The sequence below is a fragment of the Balaenoptera borealis genome (genome assembly GCF_965194805.1).
Source record: "Balaenoptera borealis genome assembly, chromosome: 1".
NCBI classification, from domain to species: domain Eukaryota; kingdom Metazoa; phylum Chordata; class Mammalia; order Artiodactyla; family Balaenopteridae; genus Balaenoptera; species Balaenoptera borealis.
In genome coordinates this window covers 118,931,154-118,954,065 of record NC_138860.1, presented here as the reverse complement: position 1 = coordinate 118,954,065, position 22,912 = coordinate 118,931,154, and the positions used below count along the sequence as shown (strand labels likewise).

Below are 22,912 nucleotides of genomic sequence, written 5' to 3'. Positions count from 1 at the left end.
CCTTTATTCATCAACAATCTAATTCAAGATCCATCTTTACCAAGACCCCTTCCCTAATCCTTCTATCTTACGTTAACTCTCTGTACTAACACTGAACTATAATAACTATTTATTTAATTCTCACATGATGCCACTACCATTATTAACAGTATATGTATATATCTTGTCTTTCTCAAGCAGGCTGTAAATTTCCCCCAATTATGGATAACACATTCTTTTTATATATATCCCACAGTGTTCACTAGGCACAGCCTTGCACACTGTAGGAACTCAAGAAACAATTTTTTATTGTCTGATTTAATCACATGTTTTCTTTCAGCACTACTTTTTGAGTAACAACTAAAAACACCAAATTACTCAACCAAACTCACTGGATAAAAGATACCAAAGATGTAACTGGTTTAAGTGAAGGGAATCCATTAGCACTAAGATCTACTCAACTAACGTAGCTGGCCACAGGCAGCCTCATTCCAGTTAAGTTCACTTAAGTGCTAAAATGGACATTTAGAAGCACGCCTTCACTTATGAGCAGACTCTCCAAATAAACTTTGGTCTTTGTCTCTAATGAAGACCACCATGGTGGAAAAAGAGGACCCACTGCTTGGCCACTTCTGGTATCTCTGTGATTAGTGGTCTCAGCTCATTTTTACAGTAAACAACTAGTCCCATTTACCAAGAACATCATCCAAAATTCAACTATTTGGCAATCTCTGTAGCCCAGGGAGGTTAAGGGCTGAATCAACAAATATTCTAACTATCCTGCTACCACATTTGAAGGTGGTTTGCTGCCAGAACTGGGAGGAAGCATGGGGTTAGTGCTAAAGTTGATACTAATATGCTTAAAGAAATAGAAAAGAGTCCTGTACAGCATTCTCCATATGTTTTTCTTAAAAACAAAGAACGATTATGGAAAAATTTTTAATCTTATGTTTTAAAGTACATAATGATTTACCTTGAGACACCTCTAATATTTACAGTTCTGTGAAGAGCTAAATGCACAGGTATATTTACTTCTTTGTTACAGCAATTTAATAAGTCACCTAGAATAAGCAAGAAAAAAACTTTGAAGTGACATTTGTTCAGATGGTCTTTAATGATGAACAATTCTCTTCAATGCCAATGGCAAACAACTTAGCACTTACAACAAAAACTTCAGAGTGCTTTGCTTTTACTAACTCTTATGAAGATTTGAATTTCCAAACTAGAAAGCACTAGCAAGAAATATTGGCCAGTCTTGTCCTGTTTTATTGGTAGTGTAGGTGACCACTTGTATGATATGATTAATTTGAGGAGTATCAAAGTTTCTAATCAACCACAAATTTTTCCCTGCTCACTAAATGACACTCAAGACTCACTGCATTACTTTCAGGTTTCTGTTTAGTGTTGAAATGTAAATATCCTTGAGAGGGAATTATATTGCAGTTAGCTGTTAACCAGTTACTGATGGGAGTGAAATATATTTATCAGGTCTTTCTCTAAAAACAGGCTTTGATAAGAAGGGTAAATTATGGAAAGAAAAAGAGACACTGGTTGTTTGAAATAGACAAGAACTCATACCCAAGAGGGAGAGAATATAGAAAGGAGAGACCAGAGGCCTCAGGAAAGAAATTCTTTGGTTGTTTTATAATTTTCTCTGAGAACTACACTGATTCTAGACTATTAAAGAATGACCTGATTTTTTATTTTTAATTTTATCGAACCTAATTAATCTTGATGTCTGGGAGAAAGACAGACAGTGGAGGCTTTGACATAGTCTGAATTTAGTATTAATTTCTTGAATATAAGCTCCTTAAAGTCAGGACTTAATCTAACTCACCATCGTTTTGTGTTTTTGGTGATTAACATAAAATAGGTATCTCTAAAAGACCTCCTGAAAATGAATAATTAGAACTGGATTTTCTAAAAAGGAGCCAAAAAGGCAGGGATACTCCTATCGTTAGGTGGACCTTTGGTTCTAAGGATCAGCCAATCACTCACAACTACATGATGGCCAATCACATTGTGTGTGGAGAGCATATCAGAGATTAGTGACACCAGTTAAGATCTAAAATATGTACGGGTGGTGGTCTCTATCATAGCACTGTTTAATTTGTCAGACTGGCCCCTACAGAAATCAGTTTTATTCTGGAGATAACTGTAGACTACCACAGCCCCAAATGCAGCTGCTGTGTCAGATGTAGTATTATCACCAAAGCAGATGACTAAGGCCTTCCCTTACATGGTGTGTAGTCACTGATTTGGCAAATGCATCCTTTTAATTTATGTTTTAAAAAAGAGATTTAAAAAATTTATATTCATGTGGGCCCCTTTCAATCTGGCAGTATCAGCAGTTCATTTTTACAGAGTTAGATACATATTTTAGTTAAAAGTGTGCCTTTCCTCTCTTTAGAGGTTTAACTAGCACCACTATCTAGGGAATTACAGAATGCCTGATCCACAGGTATGGAACCTCATAAAGCATAGTATCTCTACATTGAAGGAGGTATAAGAGTGAGCCCATGATATGATCCACTGGTCTTAATCCACCTTGCACCATCTAGAGGTAGCCAGTCTCACAGAACACTGGAACTGCCTTCTAAAGTTATAACTGAAGAACCAGCTCAGAGGAAACAATATGAAAGGATGGAGTACCACCCTTTGGGATACAGTGTATTTATTAAATCAGAGACCTCCATATGATGCTTTGTCCCTAATAGGAAGGATATATGAGTCCCAAACCAAGAAGTAGAAGCAGGTGTGGTCCTATCTGCCATCACTTCGAATAACACAGTACATTTTGTGTGTTCTGTCTCCACAACCTTGGACTCTTCAGGGTTGGAGATCCTGATACCCAAAGGGGCTCTCTCTTGACAGGAGGCACATCAAAGGTCCTAACAAACTAAAAGTTACAGCTGCTACCAGGACACTTTAGACTTTTTATGACAAGATATGAGCAAACAAAAAGAGGAGTCACCAAACTGGCATGGTTAACTGACTCTGAAAAACAAGAGGAAGAAAGACTGCTTTATACAAAAAAAGGCAGGAAGGAATACACATGAAACACAGGTGATATAATCAGCACATCTTGGAACTGCCCTACAGTCATGAAGGTTTAGGTTATACTACCAGATAAGTCACAAAGACCTACTGAGGAGGCAGCTGAGGGTGAGGGGAATTTAAAATGGATAGTGAAGGAGGGAGAAAGAAGTACCATTTGTGGCCCCAAAGCAGCTGGGTAGACAACAGCCACAGTCCATCCCATTAAAACAGAGAGATCAATCAGACCAAAAATAAGTGAAGATACAGCAAAAAGGTAAAGAACATAATCAATAAGGAAGAGCAAGTCACTATATACTGAACTTCACATCTGATAATAAAAATATACCTTTTGGTCAAGTTCATATTGAACAGTCACAAAAAGGGATCATATATTAGGTCACAAAGAAAAAAATCAGGCTGCTAAGTTCCATAAAACAGAACAACAGTTTATGATAACAGTGTAATGAAACAAGGAATTATTAACAAAATCAAAACCAACAGGCTCTCCCACTTGGAAATTTTAAAACACTTCTTAAATAAATCTTGGGTTAAGAGGGAGATACAAGCTGAAATTACAAAATATCTAAAAAATAATGGTAATAAAAATACTCAATACCAGAATACATGGGATACATTTAAAGCAATGATCAGAGGGAAAGGCATGGCCCCTAATAGTTTTAGGAATAAAAATAAAAGAATAAAAATAAATTAAATAAAATTCCCAACTCAAAAAGAAAAAGAACAACATAAACCAAAAGAATCTCAAGAAAATAATGGAGATACAAAGAGAAACTAATTATGTAAAGAAAAGAAAAAGAGAAGACAATAAATAAAAATTTCAGGGTATTTTTGAGAAAAAAATTAACATACTAGACAAACTGAATGGAGCCTAATCAAGAGAAAAAAAGAGAGAACAAAAAATTTAACAAATTTTAAATAGCACATGAGAGATAATTCTTAAAGTTTAAAAATCATGAGACTATTTTGCAGATTTATATGGAAGTAAATTTTAAAACCTAGGTGAAACAGCTAATTTCCTAGGAAAATAACAATTTAACAAAGCTAACCCCTTTAGAGATAAAAAGCTTAATTCTAAGCAGACTAATTTTCACAGAAGCAACACAGAAAGGTACCAAGAAACTACTCCACAAAAAAGCATCAATTCCAGATGGTTTCACAGGAAAATTCCACCAAAGCCTCACAGGTAAGATAATCCCAGTATTCCATAAATTATTCCAGAGCACTAAAAACTAAGACTTTCTATTTATTTTGATGAAATAAATATAACACTGATATCTAAACCTGATGAAGTACCAAAAAAAGAAAGAATATTACAGGCCAATATCACTTAGAAATATTGATGCAGAAGTACTAATGAATATTAGTATAATTAGTATTATATTAGGAAAATAATGTGCCATGATAAAGTAGAATTTTTTAAAGAATGCAATAGAAAAGTCATATAGAAATAGTCAATATACAGAAATTATATAGAAATAGTTATTATATACAAAATAGTTAATAGAAAATCCATTACTATAATATACCAATAAATATATCTAAAAAGACATATATAATTATCTCTATACATGTTGAAAATATAGCAAATATCTGACTCTCTATATATATTTGACAAACTATAAAAATGATTCCTGATTTCAAAAACACTCAGGAAATAGGAATTGATGATATTTCTTAACATGATAAAATATGTGCATATTTTAATTTTAATTTAGCATTTACTTCATGAGAAATCATTACAGCATTTCCACTGAAATGAGGAAGAAGACAAGGATGCACACTACTTCCAACTCTTCAGCATTGTACTAGAGGTATTACAATGCCACTAGACAAGAGAACTGAATTAGAGGTATGGGAACTGATAAAAAAAAGTTTGAAAATTACATGAGAGTACAACTAGAAAACTTTAGAAAATCAATGGTAAAAATAACTCAAAGACAATAAACCATTAAAGCAGCAGGATGTAAAATTAACATTCAGAAATCAATAATCTTCATATACATACAGAAACCTGTTAGAGAATACGATGGTAGAGAAAAATCCCATTTATAATAGCAACAAAAAAATAGTTAGGAATAAATTTAATGAGACATGTACAAAAACCTATATGAGGAAAACTTTAAAACATTCCTGAAAAACACAAAAGCAGACTTGAACAAATGAAAGACATCCACTGTTCTTTAAAAGGATGACTCAATATAATAAAAATGTCACTGCTCCCTAAATTAATTCATAAATGTAAGTCAAACCTAATAAAATATTTGCAAACCATATATCTAATAAAGGGTTAATATCCAAAATATATAAAGAACTCGTACAACTCAACATCAAAAAGATACAATCTGGTTAAAAACTGGGCAGGATCTGAATAGACATGTTTCCAAAGAAGACATACAGATGGCCAACAGGTACCTGAAAAGATGCTCAGCATCCCTAATCATCAGGGAAATGCAAATCAAAACCACAATGAGATGTCATCTTATATCTGTTAAAATAGCTATTATCAAAAAGACAGGGCTTCCCTGGTGGCGCAGTGGTTGAGAATCTGCCTGCCAATGCAGGGGACATGGGTTCGAGCCCTGGTCTGGGAAGATCCCACATGCCACAGAGCAACTGGGCCTGTGAGCCACAATTACTGAGCCTGCGCGTCTGGAGCCTGTGCTCCGCAACAAGAGAGGCCGCGATAGTGAGAGGCCCGCGCACCGCGATGAAGAGTGGCCCCCGCTTGCCACAACTAGAGAAAGCCCTCACACAGAAATGAAGACCCAACACAGCCATAAAAATAAAATAAAAAATAAATAAATTAAAAAAAAAAAAAAGACAAGAAATAGCAAGTGTTGGCAAGAATGTGGAAAAGAGAACACTTGTGTGCACTGTTGGTGGTAATATAAATTGGTACAGCCACTAAGGAAAACAGTAAGAAGGTTCCCCCCAAAATTAAAAATAGAACTACCATATGATCCAGAAATTCCACTTCTTGGTATTTACCCCAAAGAAAATGAAAACACTAACTCTATAAGATATATGCACCCCCATGTTCACTGCAGCATTACTCACAATAGCCAAGGTATGGACACAACTTAAATGTTCTTCGACAGATGAATGTATAAAGAAAATGTGAATATCATTATATCATATCTATATATATCATATATATATCTCACAAATGTGATAAATACACACAAACACACTGAAATATTATTCAGCTATAAAAAAGAATGAAATCTTGTCATTTGCAGCAATGTGAATGAATCTGGAGGGCATTAAGCTAAGTGAAATAAGCCAGACAGAGAAAGACAAATATTGTATGTTATTACTTATATGTGGAATCTTAAAAAAGTCAATTTTATAGAAACAGATAATAGAATGGTGGTTGCCAGGGACTGTGGGGTGAGGAAATGGGGTGATGGAGGTCAAAGGATACAAATGTTCAGTTATAAGAAGAGTAAGTTCTGAGGATCTAATGTACAGCATCATTACTATAGTTAAAAAAAATATGTATTATATACTTGAAGGCTGCTAAGAGTAGATCTTAAGCATTCTCACCACCAAAAATTTATTGCACAGCAAAGGAAACCATAACAAAACAAAAAGACAACCCTCAGAATGGGAGAAAATATTTGCAAACGAAGCAACTGACAAGGGATTAATCTCCAAAACACACAAACAGCTCATGCAGCTCAATAACAACAAAAAAAACCCAGCCCAATCAAAAAAATGGATGGAAGATCTAAATAGACATTTCTCCAAAGAAGACATACAGATGGCCAAAAAGCACATGAAAAGATGCTCAATATAACTAGTTATTAGAGAAATGCAAATCAAAACTACAATGAGGTATCACCTCACACCAGTGAGAATGGCCATCATCAAAAAAATCTATAAACAACAAATGCTGGAGAGGGTGTAGAGAAAAGGGAACCCTTCTACACTGTTGGCTGGAATGTAAATTGGTACAGTCACTATGGAGAACAGTATGGATGTTCCTTAAAAAACTAAAAATAGAGCTACCATATGATCCAGCAATCCCACTTCTGGGCATATACCTGAAGAAAACCATAATTCGAAAAGATACATGCACCCCAATGTTCGCTGCAGCACTATTTACAATAGCCAGGACATGGAAGCAACCTAAATGTCCATCTACATATGCATGAATGGATAAAGATGTGGTACAAATATACAATGGAATATTACTGAGTCATTAAAAAGAACAAAATAATGCCAGTTGCAGTGACAGGGATGGACCTAGAGATTGTCATACTGAGGGCAGTAAGTCAGAGAAGGACAAATATCGTATGATATCGCTTATATGTGGAATCTAAAAAAATGGTACAAATGAACTTATTTACAAAACAGAAATAGAGTCACAGGTGTAGAAAACAATCTTATGGTTACCTGGGGGAAAAGTGGGGAGGGATAAACTGGGAGATTGGGATTGACATATACACATTACTATATGTAAAACAGACAACTAATAAGGACCTACTGTATAGCACAGGGAAAAACAGTGGAGAGATATATATATAACTGATTCACTTTGCTGTACACCTGAAACTAATGGAACATAGTAAATCAACTATAGTCCAATAAGATTTTTAAAAAAAATTTAAAAGAATTAACTATGTGAGGTGATGGATGTGTTATTTGATCTTGGTAATAATTCCACAATGTATATCAAATCATAACATTGTACACTTTTATATATGCAATTATATTGGTCGATTATCCCCAGTTATTTCTCAATAAAGTTAAAAAATACCATAAAGCTTCTATCATTAAAATAATGTGACAATTGCACAGGAATAGACAACCATTCAAGTGAAATAGAAAACAAAGTCCAGACATAGACCCAATAACCATGGAAATTTACTATATGATGGGGGTGGCATCTTAAAACCACTGAAGCAAAGACAAATTGCTTAACAAATGGTTCTGGGACAATTGATAAGTCATTTAGGAAAAGATAAAATTAAACATATATATCACAATATTCACAATAAAAAAACTCCAAGTCATTTGCTCAAGGTGCTCAGGCTAACTCCTCAATTCTCATTCAGAAGATATCCCAAAAGCACTGTACTTTCCAGATATTAACTTAAGCCTTTCATCACCCAATAATTAACAAAAGCTATCACAGAAGTATATACCTAGGACCATCATTTTGGCCTCTAATAGGATTACTTTTACTGGATTGTACTTTGACATTATGATAGCAATCTATACTCAAATATGGAAATCACATAATACCATGAATTGTTGCCCTTCTTTTGTACAAGTGATATGTTTTTATCTAAGGGAGAAGAAAAGCATATAACTGACCATGTTTCATTGTTTTGCTCAGTAGAAAGTTGAGACTCAAGTTTGCAATTCGGTTCTAATGAACTGTACTGAACTTTGTGGCTATATTTTGGGGAAAACGTTTTTCAGCCTCAGCTGAGTTTTTAACACAAGTCAGAAATTGTTACTAGTCCCTGGTTCCCTTCCCTGCTTAGTCCTCACAGAACTCTTCGAGCGCCCTCCTTCTGCATGCACACCTTTCTCCCACTCTTGGGATTTAGTCTCCTACTTACAGAGAACACAGACTCTATCCTATTTGACCTCTTTCAACATCTTTTTCCTTTTAAAACAAATCCCTACACTTGTGCTATGCATAACTTATTTATTATTCTTGATCTTCCTTGCTTTTTAGAGAAATGCACTGACATCTGTGAATTTCCCTCTAGGTGCTGCTTTAGGTACAACACTAGATTTTATAGTGATTTGTTACTTAATTCTAAATATTTTCTAATTTCCATTGTGATTTTTTTCTTCTCATAATGTTTTTAAGTTACCAAAGTTTATTTTACTGCTCTTAATACTGTCAATTTAAAACTTAATTGCACTGTAAACAGAGAATATAGCCTTCTGGAGTTGAGGGTCCAGGTGTAGTATTTTCGAACCTTGTTTTATAAAGCCTAAATTATTTCACCTATTACAATTGTGTCATCTAATACCTTTATGGGGATGACTATACAAACATGTATCTCTAGTTCACTCTTCTGAGTGTCAGGTCTACAATTTTCTATACACTTATGAGACTAATTTCCTGTATGTCCTATAGGCACTTCAGCCCTAACAAAATCAAAACCAAAGCTTTATCTCCACCCACCCTGAGTATCTTCCTCCTTCTTTTTTATTCTCTTTTTTTAGAATGGTGATCTACATTCTACATAACTGTTCAAGCAAAAATTATTATATTTGTCTTTTATTCCTCTCTCACACAAGCTGAATGAACTGAAGTGAGTGATTCAACTGCTGTGAATTATATTTCCTAATTATTTCTTGAAGCCACCCTTTCCTCTCTATTATTACAGGCCCTCATCATTAATCCCCTGGCCTTGCATTATACTCCCAAGCAGCCTTAGTCCTGTCATCTCTCCCTCTCTCCTTCTCTTTTATCTTTATTCCTCCTACCACTTATATGTTGAAATGCATGTCTGATAAGTTCATTCCTTTGATTAAAAATCTTTGATCACTGACTACAGGATAAAGTCAAAATACAGCACAACATATAAGATCCTTTACCTGAGAAAATTCATCTACTGTGCAAGTAGAAACTTTTCAGGCTTGATATACTGTTAAACATGCTATTTTAAATTCTTAGACATATAATTCTATTAAAAGCCTAATGTCAAGAAGTATTTAAATAGAGCTGTTGCCTCATATATGATATCCTACATATTATATACTTATGATCAAGAAGAAGTTATGATCTTTGGATTAGGCCCCATTTCCCAAAACAACCTAGCACTAATTATTGAGAGAATACAGGTTACATCTTCAGCCCCATCAAAAAATTTAAAATAGGTAAGGAGGAAGAATGGGCATAGGTTAGGGCTTACTACCTTGCGGGAGTCAAAGACAATGAGGCAATGTTTTGAATCATGACTGCAAATCATAAAATCTCAAAGGCAACAGAGGAAAAAAAATTTTTGGAATATCAAGTAATAAGTAAAAACATGGCCCATGCATCCTTTAACCTGGCTTTATATAAAAGAAGAAAACGATCCAAAACCATATTGATAACAAGGAGGTGACACAGTCCTTCCTAGGACACATACCATCTGTAACTAAAATTACAACAGAATAATCTATGTTCATAAAATTAACTTTTAAAGATAATAAAAGATAAAGTAGGTTCTGTATCCTCAGTATGAGAACACAGGTAAATATGATTCATTCCAGGAAGGTTTTCATGACAAATGATTAAATGAATGTGGGCTCATAAAAGAGATAAACTTATATTTATCTGTTAATTACTACTTTGTCTGTTAATAATCATTTTTATTACTCAAAACAATTTCCTTCTTCCCAGAATGATGACATGAATACATTGCTGTATTTTACCTCCTATTACCTCTCTATTATTGAAACTAGATACAATGTAGTTTTTTAGATTTTTGAACTATCAACATCCAATATGTTTTTAAATTAGACAATGAGTAAGAACAGGTATTTGCTAAAGAAATCAGCCAACCCCGAAAGACAGCTGTGGAATAAGAAATAGACCTTACAGTGTACAAAGAGAGGGAGAAAGCACCAGGACAGTACTATTCCTAGAAACTCTGCCTACTGCTTTGACACTATGGGGACTTTACTGCTCTGATTTATTTATTGTGAAGCCAAATTCACTTTCTCACTGTTAATGCTGCATCTATGACTCTGGATCAGATGTGAATGTGTATTTATATGTTTATGTATGCGTATGCTTTGGTTTATATTTTTGAACTAGGGTGAGTTTCAGAAGCTTTATCTCTATGTAGTATATCTTTGACTTATAAAATGATGTTTTTTTAAAAAAACTTAGATGTTTCATCTCAGAAGCTCATGTCCTATGTAGTCTTAAGAAAAGAAAAAGCCCCTCTACATCAAGCATTAAGCCAAAGTAAGAATTTCAAATATACAAGCAAATCTGATATATGTGCTACAGACTTAATTGCATTTATTCTAGAATATGAGATCCAAATGATATATGCATATTAAAAAATTGGAAGCATTCTGCGTTAAAAATTCAATGGCGTTTAGGTCCTGAAATTTGATTTCAAGCTCCAAGCATGTGTTATTAGTAGTCGTTGTGCAGAACAAATAAATCAGCTGTGACCTAACCAGGAATGTAATGTAGCTAATACCTTTTCTATTTTCTAGAGATCACTGTTGCAAACCTCCTGACATAACAGAAAAAATTTAGTCCAAACTATTTTCAAAGATATAAACTTTAAAGAGAATCTTTCTTAAACCTATTATGTAAAAGCATGTTTTACTAACCAAGCTTAATTTCTATATTTATTTAAATTAATTATATTCCCACCAACATTTTACCTCTGGTCCTCGAGAGCCAGATGGTCCTTGGGGTCCTGGGTTACCTGTTTGGCCCTAAAACGTGGGGGTGTGTGGGAGAAATCAAAGTATAAACATTAATTTAATAAATATGATTTAAAAAGGAAACATATGGTAAGCAAAAAGCACTAAATATATTATGCCACACAAAGTTGTAATGACTTTCTGGCAAACAACACTCAATATATAATAATATGCCGAAGTTTTAATGACTATTTAGAAAGACTTAATTTATAACCATCATCATTGTAGAAAACTTATTATATAGAGATATGTGTCCATATATATATATACACACACACACACATATATATATATACACACACACACAAACACACACACACACACATATATATATATATACATATTTACTCCTAAATGTTAGGGATACAAACAAACTAATAGAAATCAAATCAAGGAAAAAAATTGTGTGTGTGGGTATGTGTTACCCAGAGATAAGACAGTAAAGTTTGACTTAACAAAGTAGGGAACTCTAGATGAAGAACTGTTTCCATAAATAGCCAGGGTCCTCAGATTGTCTCTGAAAATTCCTTTCTCCTTTGATAACTATAAGGGGCCTGATTTTGTAATTAAGAATCACCTGGATTTAAATCCTTGTTGCTTAATCTCTCTCAGCCTCAGTTTTCTCACCAATAAAACAGGAATAATAACAACAGTAGTAACATTCTTACAGAGTCATTTTAAGGATTAAATGAGACAATAAATGTATAAGTGTTAAGCACAGTGTCTAGCATATAGAAAGTACTCATTAAATGTTAATCAATTTTATAACCATTAATCCTTCCCTTCACATCCTCTCTCCTCTCCTGGATGATACCTAGAATTCCTAGATTGCTTTAATCCTTTAACTAAACTTCTGAGGATTCAGTTTCAATAACTCTGCAGCCATTTTCTGACATTCAGGCTAACAATGTGAAATCAGGGCTGGAGAAGAAGTCCGAGGAAAGAGAAGTGGGTAAAAGCCTGCTACTAGAGAGGGCTGTGATGCTCTCAAGAGAGGAAACTACAGAACAGGGAAGGCCGGTAGTCTGATACCCTTGTTTTCATAAAAAATATTGAATTCATTATTTCTGTCATATTAAATTTCTATGTGAGCTTCAAATTTGACTTAAATAGGTCTCAGAATACAAAAAATTGCTTGCATTTCTTATACATAAACTTTTATGTATAATATGGGTTTATCCACTTTCCAAGAAGTAAAGCACAGTTTTCCACATGTACTAAATTCAGTCTCATAGAGTGCTAGAGTATTTGGACTTAAACAGTACACAATACAACTACTGCAATCAAATCTAGAGAAAAGTAATAAAGTATTATGTGAAGTTCACTGAAGTTCCCCTAAATAAACAAAATTATAATCCATCATACGCCATCATAATCAGTATCTAAGGGAGTCAAATTCTTAAAATGAATATTACCTCCAAGAGATAGAGATGAAGTTCTCACTGAGGCCCTCTAGTGGCAAAATCTAAACAAGACACTAAATTTACAAGCTTGAGGAAAAATCAGCATACACTAGGCCTCTGTTTTCAGAAAAGTTGATTGACAACCTGATATTTAAAAACATAAATTGTGGAATAATTTTATTCATCCTTCAGAAAAAATTTTCATTTTGAAAAACTTCAATGGCAAGTTTCCTTGAATGTCAATTCTCCTTTATAAATTATAAACTGAGTTTTCAAGTAACTTCTAGAGAATTGAATAATGATTAAAAATAAACTTCTACAAATGACAGCAACTTCTAGCTAAAAAAAAAATGGAAAGGACATAATTGTATTTATTTTCTCTTTTTAAAAAAATAATATTTCTTAACAACTTCAGATTGGTAATTTCCTCTAGTTTTTAAATACTTGCAGTGTAAAAGCTTCCCTATTCCAGAATGTTAAAAACCTTCTGGATCAGGACATTCTTTTATCTTGAAAACATTCTTTTATGTTATAACATAGATTCATTTGGAAACAGTAACAGTGACACCAGCATTTTAGATAACAGAAAACCAAAAGTAGGAGATATAAAATAAGAAAGACATTCTTATGACTTTGGCATTCTTTGCATGATAGTAAACAAATGATTTAGATAGGCAGCAACTTGTATAATTTATTTTTAATATGATTACTGATATTGTATATGTAATTTTTCATTCAACAGGTGTCTCCTTCCATAACAAGGAAAGTCAAACAACTACAATTTTTTCTAACAATAAGATAGAAACAAGTGATAAATAAAGTGAAAGTCTAAAGGCAAGGCCATCTCATAAATATTAATTCATAAGTCTCTATCCTATCTTCAGTCCAAAATATGTATATTTCGAAGATTTGATTAAAAAAAAATAATAAAAAATAGCCAACTGTTTCCTACCAAACTAATCCCTGCTGACTTTAAAATATTTTTATTAGAATAGTACAAAAAAGGTATAACACGAGCAAGCAAAAGCCTCACGCTCACCATTTCATGTTCCCTGCATCACTGCCTTAAAGAACCACATTAGAGTTTCTGGTGATTCCAGGAAAAAAAAAAAATGTAAGGTTTTAAGACAATGTGCTAAAGGTAAAACAGGCTGTCTTTGCTTTAGCTTAGACTAGAGCAACGTTGGTAAGCATTATTACTAAGAGAGGATTAAAGAGTCACAGAGCTGCAAGGAACCTTACATATGATATAGCCTGACTCTCATTTTAAACACGAGAAACTGGATACCATGGTGGTTAAATGTCCAAGGTCACAGCAGGTCAGTGTCAGGGCTGGAACTAAAATCTACATGTTATTCAGACCAGCGACTTCCGCCCCCTCCCACCCCAATAAACATGTTATCAATATAAATTGAATCAAAGAGTAAGGAAGACATTAAAAAGGTTTACCTTATATAAGCATGATATTTGACTCTAGTTTTTCAAGTAATTAATTACAAAGTGTAAGAGAATAATATCAATTATTTATTACTTAGTATTGACCTTAGAAAATGTGTCATACCATTTTCTTTTATTATTATCAAAAGTTAGAAAACCCTCACATTAGAAAAAAATGAAGATATAAGATATAAGAAGGGTCAATCACTGCAGATATTGAAAGTCCCTTTTACGTGGTCTAGAATCATCCTCGAAAAATAGAAGCTTTTTGTTATCTTGACCTATACTCGTGCCCCTTCTGAAATTCAACACCACGGCACAAGTCTGGGTAGATGGCTGACTGAGTGAAAACTAGTTAAGGCAAAACTCACCACCAATATGTCATTAGCTAAATAATGCCAACAATTGTCCTTTGGATTAAATAATTCCTGGGAAATGTATATGAAGTGCTGTCACTGTTAGAAGTCATAAAGAATGGTGTATGTAAAGTTATGTAACTTAATGCTGCTTCCTTTGATGCAAAAATAAACAATCCAAAGATGAGAGGGTGGAGTTAGAGGGAACACGATGAATTGCTCGGGAAAACAACACCCTTTTATAATGTTATATTAATAAATTATGATTTTGTATCTAATTTTTTGTATCTACAATCACCTTCACAGAGTTGTAATCAATATTAAAACCCTAAAGCAATCTTAAAACGTTAAAGCCTAAAACACTATGGCACAGTGGCTAAGTGCATGGGCTCCGACATATGTGTTTTCCTAGGTTTTCCCAGGTGGCTACTAACTAACTATGGGACCTTGGGCAAGTTAGTTAACTCTCTGTGTCTCAGTTCCCCTAACTGGTAAAATAGGAATAATAATAGTCCCAACTTCTCGGGGCTTCCCTGGTGGCGCAGTGGTTGAGAATCTGCCTGCCAATGCAGGGGACACGGGTTCGAGCCCTGGTCTGGGAAGATCCCACATGCCGCGGAGCAACTAGGCCCGTGAGCCACAACTACTGAGCCTGCGCGTCTGGAGCCTGTGCTCCGCAACAAGAGAGGCCGCGATAGCGAGAGGCCCGTGCACCGCGATGAAGAGTGGCCCCCGCTCGCCACAACTGGAGAAAGCCCTCGCACAGAAACGAAGACCCAACACAGCCAAAAATAAAAATAAATAAATAAATTAATTAATTAATTAAAAAAAAAAAATAGTCCCAACTTCATATGATTGTTTTAAGGATTAAATTAGACGTATAGACCTTAGAAGAGCACCTGGCACTTTGTAAGCGCTCAGTAAATGTTAGCTATAATAATTATTATGATTTTTAATATGCAGATAAATACCTTTAACTCATGTTTTAACCATTTTTCATTTAAATGTTTTTAATTATTCAGTAACTTTAGTTTTATGGTTTCTTGGGCTTCAAGTTAACTACAATACACGGTATCCTTTTATTTCAATTAATTGATGGTCAAAGGTTAAAAGAAGACAAGGAACTAGAATATTTGGGCCCATAAGAGAGTGTGACATGCTATTTTTTCTTCCAAATGTTTCCTTAATGAAACAGATATCTGGATAAATTAAAATATTATTTAAGGTGCCTTATATTTTCTGACTTAAAATCTACTGCTTAGTTTAAATACTGTCTATTATAGATCAACCAAGATCTTTAAGGCTCACAGAAATTTGGCTTTGGCCTGGGATGGGGTGGGGTGAGGAGGGTGAGATCCAATAATCTATGGAATGTGAGCTAAAAACTTCAAGGATTAGCTATATTCTAAAAGTGGAGAGAAAACGCCATACTGGTAGTCTTACATCCTACTTCTTACATTCCACAAACAACAACAGGTATCCAGACTCATGCCATAGTGTGTAGTCCATAAATCAGAAAAAGCAAACCAAAAGTTCAAACCTACTGAAGGTCCTGGCTTTCCTCTCATCCCTGGTGGTCCAGGAAAACCCCTAGCGCCCTAAAAGAAAAGAACAGTACAGTGAAGAGAAAAACTATTCTACGACAGAAGGCAGATATGCCTCTATTTACAAATTTACTAAAAAAATTCATGGAATTATTCTAAAATAATTGAGAAAACTGTTTTAAATAAGACTTGTAAAACCATATTGATACCATATCCTAAAAAAAATATAATCAATGATTAAAATAATCAGTACTCCTTTCTTTTTAAAGAATTTATACATTTTCACTGCTTTTTGTTGTATTTATATAAAATTAACGGTAAAAACATTACCTTGTCTCCAGGATACCCTGGTTCTCCTAGCTCTCCCACAATGCCTTGTTCACCCTGGAGAGCACAATTTCACGTGAAGACACTTAAGCAATGCAAATGTGGCAATATTATAAGAAGGCAAATACTAGTTATACAAGAATAATTTCTCTATTTTTCCTACTTTTGAGAAAAATTATATAATTGATAGTACAGATTAGATCCCATATTTTTTAAAACAAGTACTTTATAAGTTGTGTGGATTCAAAAGAAAAGTAAATGTGATAAGAAATCATCTCTATGACAATGTAAATATTTAAATCACCTTATCACCTTTGATTCCAGGTAGGCCCTTATTCCCCGAAAGACCCTAAAAAAGAAAGTGATACTTTGTGACATCATAGAAAATTCAAAGTGAAATATCCATTATAAAAATAGAAACATACCATTGGGCCAGGGATTCCAGAAGGTCCAACTGGTCCCATAGGGCCAACACTGCCCTGAAAAGCAATAAGAAAGAAAGCCATCCTTGAGCACCCAACTAGAATTAAAAAGAGAACATGGTAAACTTAATTAACCCAGAATGGTTCATCTCACTAAGCTCCCACACATGCCTTACTCTTCAATAACTTCTTTTCCTTTTCACATTTATTAATCATACCAATCATTCAAATTTTAATGAGGTCTATCCTGTTTCCTGAAGCCTACTCATACTGATCTTGTCCACGAGCCTCCTTCCCTTCCTTGAGCTCCTATAATACTTACTACCCACAGCATTCATTTTGAAGTATTTCTCCAGAGAGATAATATCTTGATGATAGGGGAAATACTTTAGTGCCATGTTCCCAGGAAGTATTCAATAAATACTTCATTTGATTGTCTTAGATTTTTCTTTCACCCATTTATTCAGCAAACGTTTATTGGGCAGTTACTATGTGCCAGGCATTCCAATGATTTTATCTCATGATTTACAACTTGCAGACAATAAAATTTACCATAATTTTAGGGAACCGAGTAGTAAACAAAAAGCTCTGCTCTTCTGGGTTTCTCTCATTCATTCATCATTTAATATTTATTGAGCATAATATGTATCAAACATTGTAGTGTTGTGTAGTAGTGTTGAGGAAACAAACATGAAAGAGACATAGATACCAAGGTCAAGGTTTTCAATTTAATGCTCCAAAGCAAGATTACTCAAAAACATTAACTACCACTATCATCTCCTGCAAGCAACAGACCTAGAAAAACTTCTTTCTTAGAATGTAAAGGACAACTATAAGGGTTTTTGAAAGTAAAAATTTTAAAAATAGTGGAAATCTCTTGATTGTTTGGAGCCCACTAAATTTTTGTGTTCTTGATGCCTTCATTTTCCTTCTTTCTCTTGCAACCTCTCTGTGCCTGGCTAATGTATCATCCTTCATCTTCAAATACCGAGTTGCTTTAAACCTCCATTTCATGCTTTCCAAATGTTAAGGAACTTTTAAGGGTGTATTTGCAACAATGATGAAAATGTTGCCCTTTTTAGTTGTAATCCAAATTTCTTAGGATAGCATCCCAGGCCCTTACTACTAGTTTTCCATCAACCCTTTCAGTCTCATGTCCTTCCATTCATCCCTACTCCCCTTTGACTTCTTCTTCCTCCAAACCCAACATTTTAGACACAATGGGCTGTGTTCTAGCCTCAGAACATGCTCTCCCTTACCACATGCTCCAACCCTTTGAAGATACAGTTACCACTACTGGAATGTCCTTCTGCTTACCGTACTGAGTATACTGCCTTGTTTTTGGTTTTTGGTTTTCTTTTTTCTGTTTCCCTAATCTGTGCATTATGTGAGAGCAGAAGCATGTTTTATTCATTTTTTTATATCTCTGACCCAACATAATAACTGGCACATAATTGTTTTGAAATAAACTATGGAATGAACACTGGAGGAAGTAATCAACTTTAAAAATAAATTTAAAACAGTGATTTCCAGAGGTCTACGTCCTGACATAACGGCACATTTCTAACAGTCCACATTTATATATTACTAATTTCAGAATGGAAAATACGACATCTTTACTTTGGGGTGAGTCTTAAAGTCTGTGAAATATAACTACGATAAATTATTTCCAACATGTGTAAGCCTGAAATACATGAGACTGCGAGAGGCAGAGTAATACTTCCCAATTTAATGAACAGATATGCAGTATTAATACATCATTGACAAATTCTATCAATAGGAAATAATTATTCTTATAATTACAGTGGCTAGTTTATTCAAAGTTCATAGCTTTAAAACTTATGATAGTTTAAAAAATACAGGGCTCTCGCCTCCGGAGACTGGTGGAGTTGGGTGGGAAGCTTTAAAGCAGTTTCATGCCAGGCCTCACCCCAGATTTTCTGATTTGATTCCTCCCCAGTGAGGCCCAGCATCGGTTCAAGATTCCCACGTGATTCCATTGCAGGCTGAGAATCAAAGTCTAAGCAAAATGACCTTGAAGTCCTTTCACAGAGGAACAGAGAGAAGTCTGGAAAAGGACCAAATATTCTGAAGCCCTGGTCTATAGTGTGTATGTGTATGTTTCTTTGTATGATTTTGTCTATTTAGGTTTGCTTTTACCATTTGTCCTAGGGTTCTGACTGTTCGTTTTTTGTTGTTGCTGTTGTTTGTTTTCTTCTTATGAGTGTGTATGTTTATTGGTGTGATTTTGTCTGTTTAGTTTTGCTTTTACCATTTGGTTTGGGGTTCTATTGTTCGTGTATTTTTCTTTTTTTTTCCTTCTTTTTTCTTCCTTTTCTTCCGACCCATGTGGGTGGCAGGGTCTTGGTGCTCCAGCCAGGTGTCAGGTCTGAGCCTCCAAGGTGGGAGAACCGAGAACAGGACATTGGACCACCAGAGACCTCCTGGCCCCAAGTAATATCACTCGGTGAGAGCTCTCCCAGAGATCTCCATCTAAACCCTAAGACCCAACTCCAACCAACAGCCAGCAAGCTCCAGTGCTGGATGCACCATGCCAAACAACCAGCAAGACCAGAACACAACCCCACCCACTAGCAGAGAGGCCACCTAAAGTCATACTAAGTCCACAGATACCCCAAAACTCACCACTGGATGCGGCCCTGCCCACCAGAAGGACAAGATCCAGCCCCACCCACCAGAACACAGGGACCAGTCCCCTCTGCCAGGAAGCCTACACAAACCACTGACCAACCTCACAAGTAGGGGGCAGACACCAAAAACAACAGGAACTGGAACCTGCAGACTGTGAAAAGGAGACACCAATACAGTAAGTTAAACAAAATGAGAAGAAAGAGACATATGCAGCAGATGAAGGAGCAAGGTAAAAACCCACCAGATCAAACAAATGAAGAGGAAATAGGCAGTCTACCGGAAAAAAAATTCAGAGTAATGATAGTAAAGATGATCCAAAATCCTGGAAATAGAATGGAGAAAATACAAAAAACGTTTAACAAGGACCTAGAAGAATTAAAGAGCAAACAAACAATGATGAACAACAAAATAAATGAAATTAAAAATTCTCTAGAAGGAATCAATAGCAGAATAACTGAGGCAGAAGACCGGATAAGTGACCTGGAAGATAAAACTGTGGACATAACTACCGCAGAGCAGAATAAAGAAAAAAGAATGAAAAGAATTAAGGACAGTCTCAGAGAACTCTGGGACAACATTATATGCACCAATATTCGAATTATAGGGGTCCCAGAAGAAGAAGAGAAAAAGAAAGGGTCTGAGAAAATATTTGAAGAGATTATACTTGCAAACTTCCTTAACAGGGGAAAGGAAATAGTCAAGCAAGTCCAGGAAGTGCAGAGAGTCCCATACAGGATAAATCCAAGGAGAAACATGCCAACACACATATTAATCAAACTATCAAAAATTAAATACAAAGAAATGATATTAAAAGCAACAAGGGACAAGCAAAAAAAAATATACAAGGGAATTCCCATAAGGTTAGCAGCTGAACTTTCAGCAGAGACTCTGCAAGCCAGCAGGGAGTGGCAGGACATATTTAAAGTGATGAAAGGGAAAAACCTACAGCCAAGATTACTCCACCCAGCAAGGATCTCATTCAGATTCGACAGAGAAATTAAAACGTTTACAAACAAGCAAAAGTTAAGAGTACCACCAAACCGGTTTTACAACAAATGCTAAAGGAACTTCTCTAGGTGGTAAACACAAGGGAAGGAAAAGACCAACAAAAACAAACCCAAGACAATTAAGAAAATGGTAATAGGAACATACATATTGATAATTACCTTAAATGTAAATGGTTTAATTGCTCCAACCAAAACACACTGACTGGCTGAATGGATACAAAAACAAGACCCACATATATGCTGTCTACAAGAGACTGACTTGAGACCTAGGGACACATACAGACTGAAGGTGAGGGGATGGAAAAAGATATTCCATGCAAATGGAAATCAAAAGAAAGCTGGAGTAGCAATACTCATATCAGACAAAACAGACTTTAAAATAAAGACTGTTACAAAAAACAAAGAAGGATACGACATAATGATCAATGAATCAGTCCAAGAAGAAGATGTAACAATTATGAATATTTATGCACCCAACATAGGAGCACCTCAATACATAAGGCAAATGCTAATAGCCATAAAAAGGGAAATCAACAGTAACACGGTAATAGAAGGGGACGTTAACACACAATTTCCACCAATGGACAGATCATCCAAAATGAAAACAAATAAGGAAACACAAGCTTTAAATGATACATTAGACCAGATGGACTTAATTGATATTTATAGGACATTCCACCAAAAACAACAGAATACATTTCTTCTCAAGTGCTCAAGGAACATTCTCCAGGATAGATCATATGTTGGGTCACAAAATGAGCCTTGGTAGATTTAAGAAAATTGAAATTGTATCAAGTATCTTTTCCTACAACAATGCAATTACAGGCAAAAAAACTGTAAATAATACAAACCAATCGGGGCCAAACAATACACTACTAAATAGCCAAGAGATCACTGAAGAAATCGAAGAGGATATCAAAAAATACCTAGAAACAAATGACAATGAAAACATGACGACCCAAAACCTACAGGATGCAGAAAAGCAGTTCTAAGAGGGAAGTTTAGAGCTATACAATCCTACCTCAGGAAACAAGAAACATCTCAAATAAACAACTTCACCGTATACCTCAAACAATTAGAGAAAGAAGAACAAAGAAAACCCAGTCAATAGAAGAAAGAAATAATAAAGATAAGATCAGAAATAAATGAAAAAGAAATGAAGAAAACAATAGCAAAGTCAATAAAACTAAAAGCTGGATATTTGGGAAGATAAACAAAATTGATAAACCACTAGCCAGAAAAGGGAGAACACTCAAATCAATAGAATTAGAAATGAAAAAGGAGAACTGACTCTGCAGAAATACAAAGGATCATGAAAGATTACTACAATCAACTCTATGCCAATAAAATGGACAACCTGGAAGAAATGGACAAATTCTTAGAAAAGCACAACCTTCCAAGACTGAACAAGGAAGAAATAGAAAATATAAACAGACCAATCTCAAGCACTGTAATTGAGACTGTGACTAAAAATCTTCCAACAAACATAATTCCAGGACCAGATGGTTTCACAAGCGACTCCTATCAAACATTCAGAGAAGAGCTATCACCTATCCTTCTCAAACTATTCCAAAATATAGCAGAGTGAGGAATACTCCCAAACTCATTCTACGAGGCCACCATCACCCTGATACCAAAATCAGATAAAGATGTCACAAAAAAAGAAAACTACAGGCTAATATCACTGATGAACATAGATGCAAAAATCCTCAACAAAAGACTAACAAACATAATCCAACAGCACATTAAAAGGATCATACACCATGATCAAGTGGGATTTATCCCAGGAATGCAAGGATTATTCAGTATATGCTAATCAATCAATGTGATACACCATATTAACAAATTGAAGGAGAAAAACCATATGATCATCTCAATAGATGCAGAAAAATCTTTTGACAAAATTCACCACTTATTTATGATAAAAACTCTCCAGAAAGTAGGCACAGAGGGAAGCTACCTCAACATAATAAAGGCCATATATGACAAACCCACAGGCAGCATCATTCTCAATGGTGAAAAACTGAAACCATTTCTTCTAAAATCAGGAACAAGACAAGGTTGCCCACTCTCACCACTATTATTCAATATAGTATTGGAAGTTTTAGCCACAGCAATCAGAGAAGAAAAAGAAATAAAAAGAATCCAAATGGAAAAGAAGAAGTAAAATTGTCACTTTTTGCAGATGACATGATACTGTACATAGAAAATCCTAAAGATGCTACCAGAAGACTACTAGAGCTAATCAATGAATTTGGTAAAGTAGCAGGATACAAAATTACTGCACAGAAATCTCTTGCATCCCTATACACTAATGATGAA

General features: G+C 34.9%; 1 protein-coding gene across 1 annotated transcript in view; it reads right to left on the bottom strand.

The window, feature by feature from the left end:
- COL24A1 (collagen type XXIV alpha 1 chain) overlaps window positions 1–22,912 on the bottom strand; it is a 412,921-nt gene that overhangs the window by 250,862 nt on the left and 139,147 nt on the right. The window contains exons 18-22 of the mRNA XM_082408071.1: window positions 16,935–16,988; window positions 16,814–16,858; window positions 16,513–16,566; window positions 16,183–16,236; window positions 11,401–11,454 (exon numbers count right to left, since the gene is read on the bottom strand). Coding sequence (XP_082264197.1) covers window positions 11,401–11,454; window positions 16,183–16,236; window positions 16,513–16,566; window positions 16,814–16,858; window positions 16,935–16,988 — 261 coding nt within the window. The remainder of the gene's footprint in view (window positions 1–11,400; window positions 11,455–16,182; window positions 16,237–16,512; window positions 16,567–16,813; window positions 16,859–16,934; window positions 16,989–22,912) is intronic.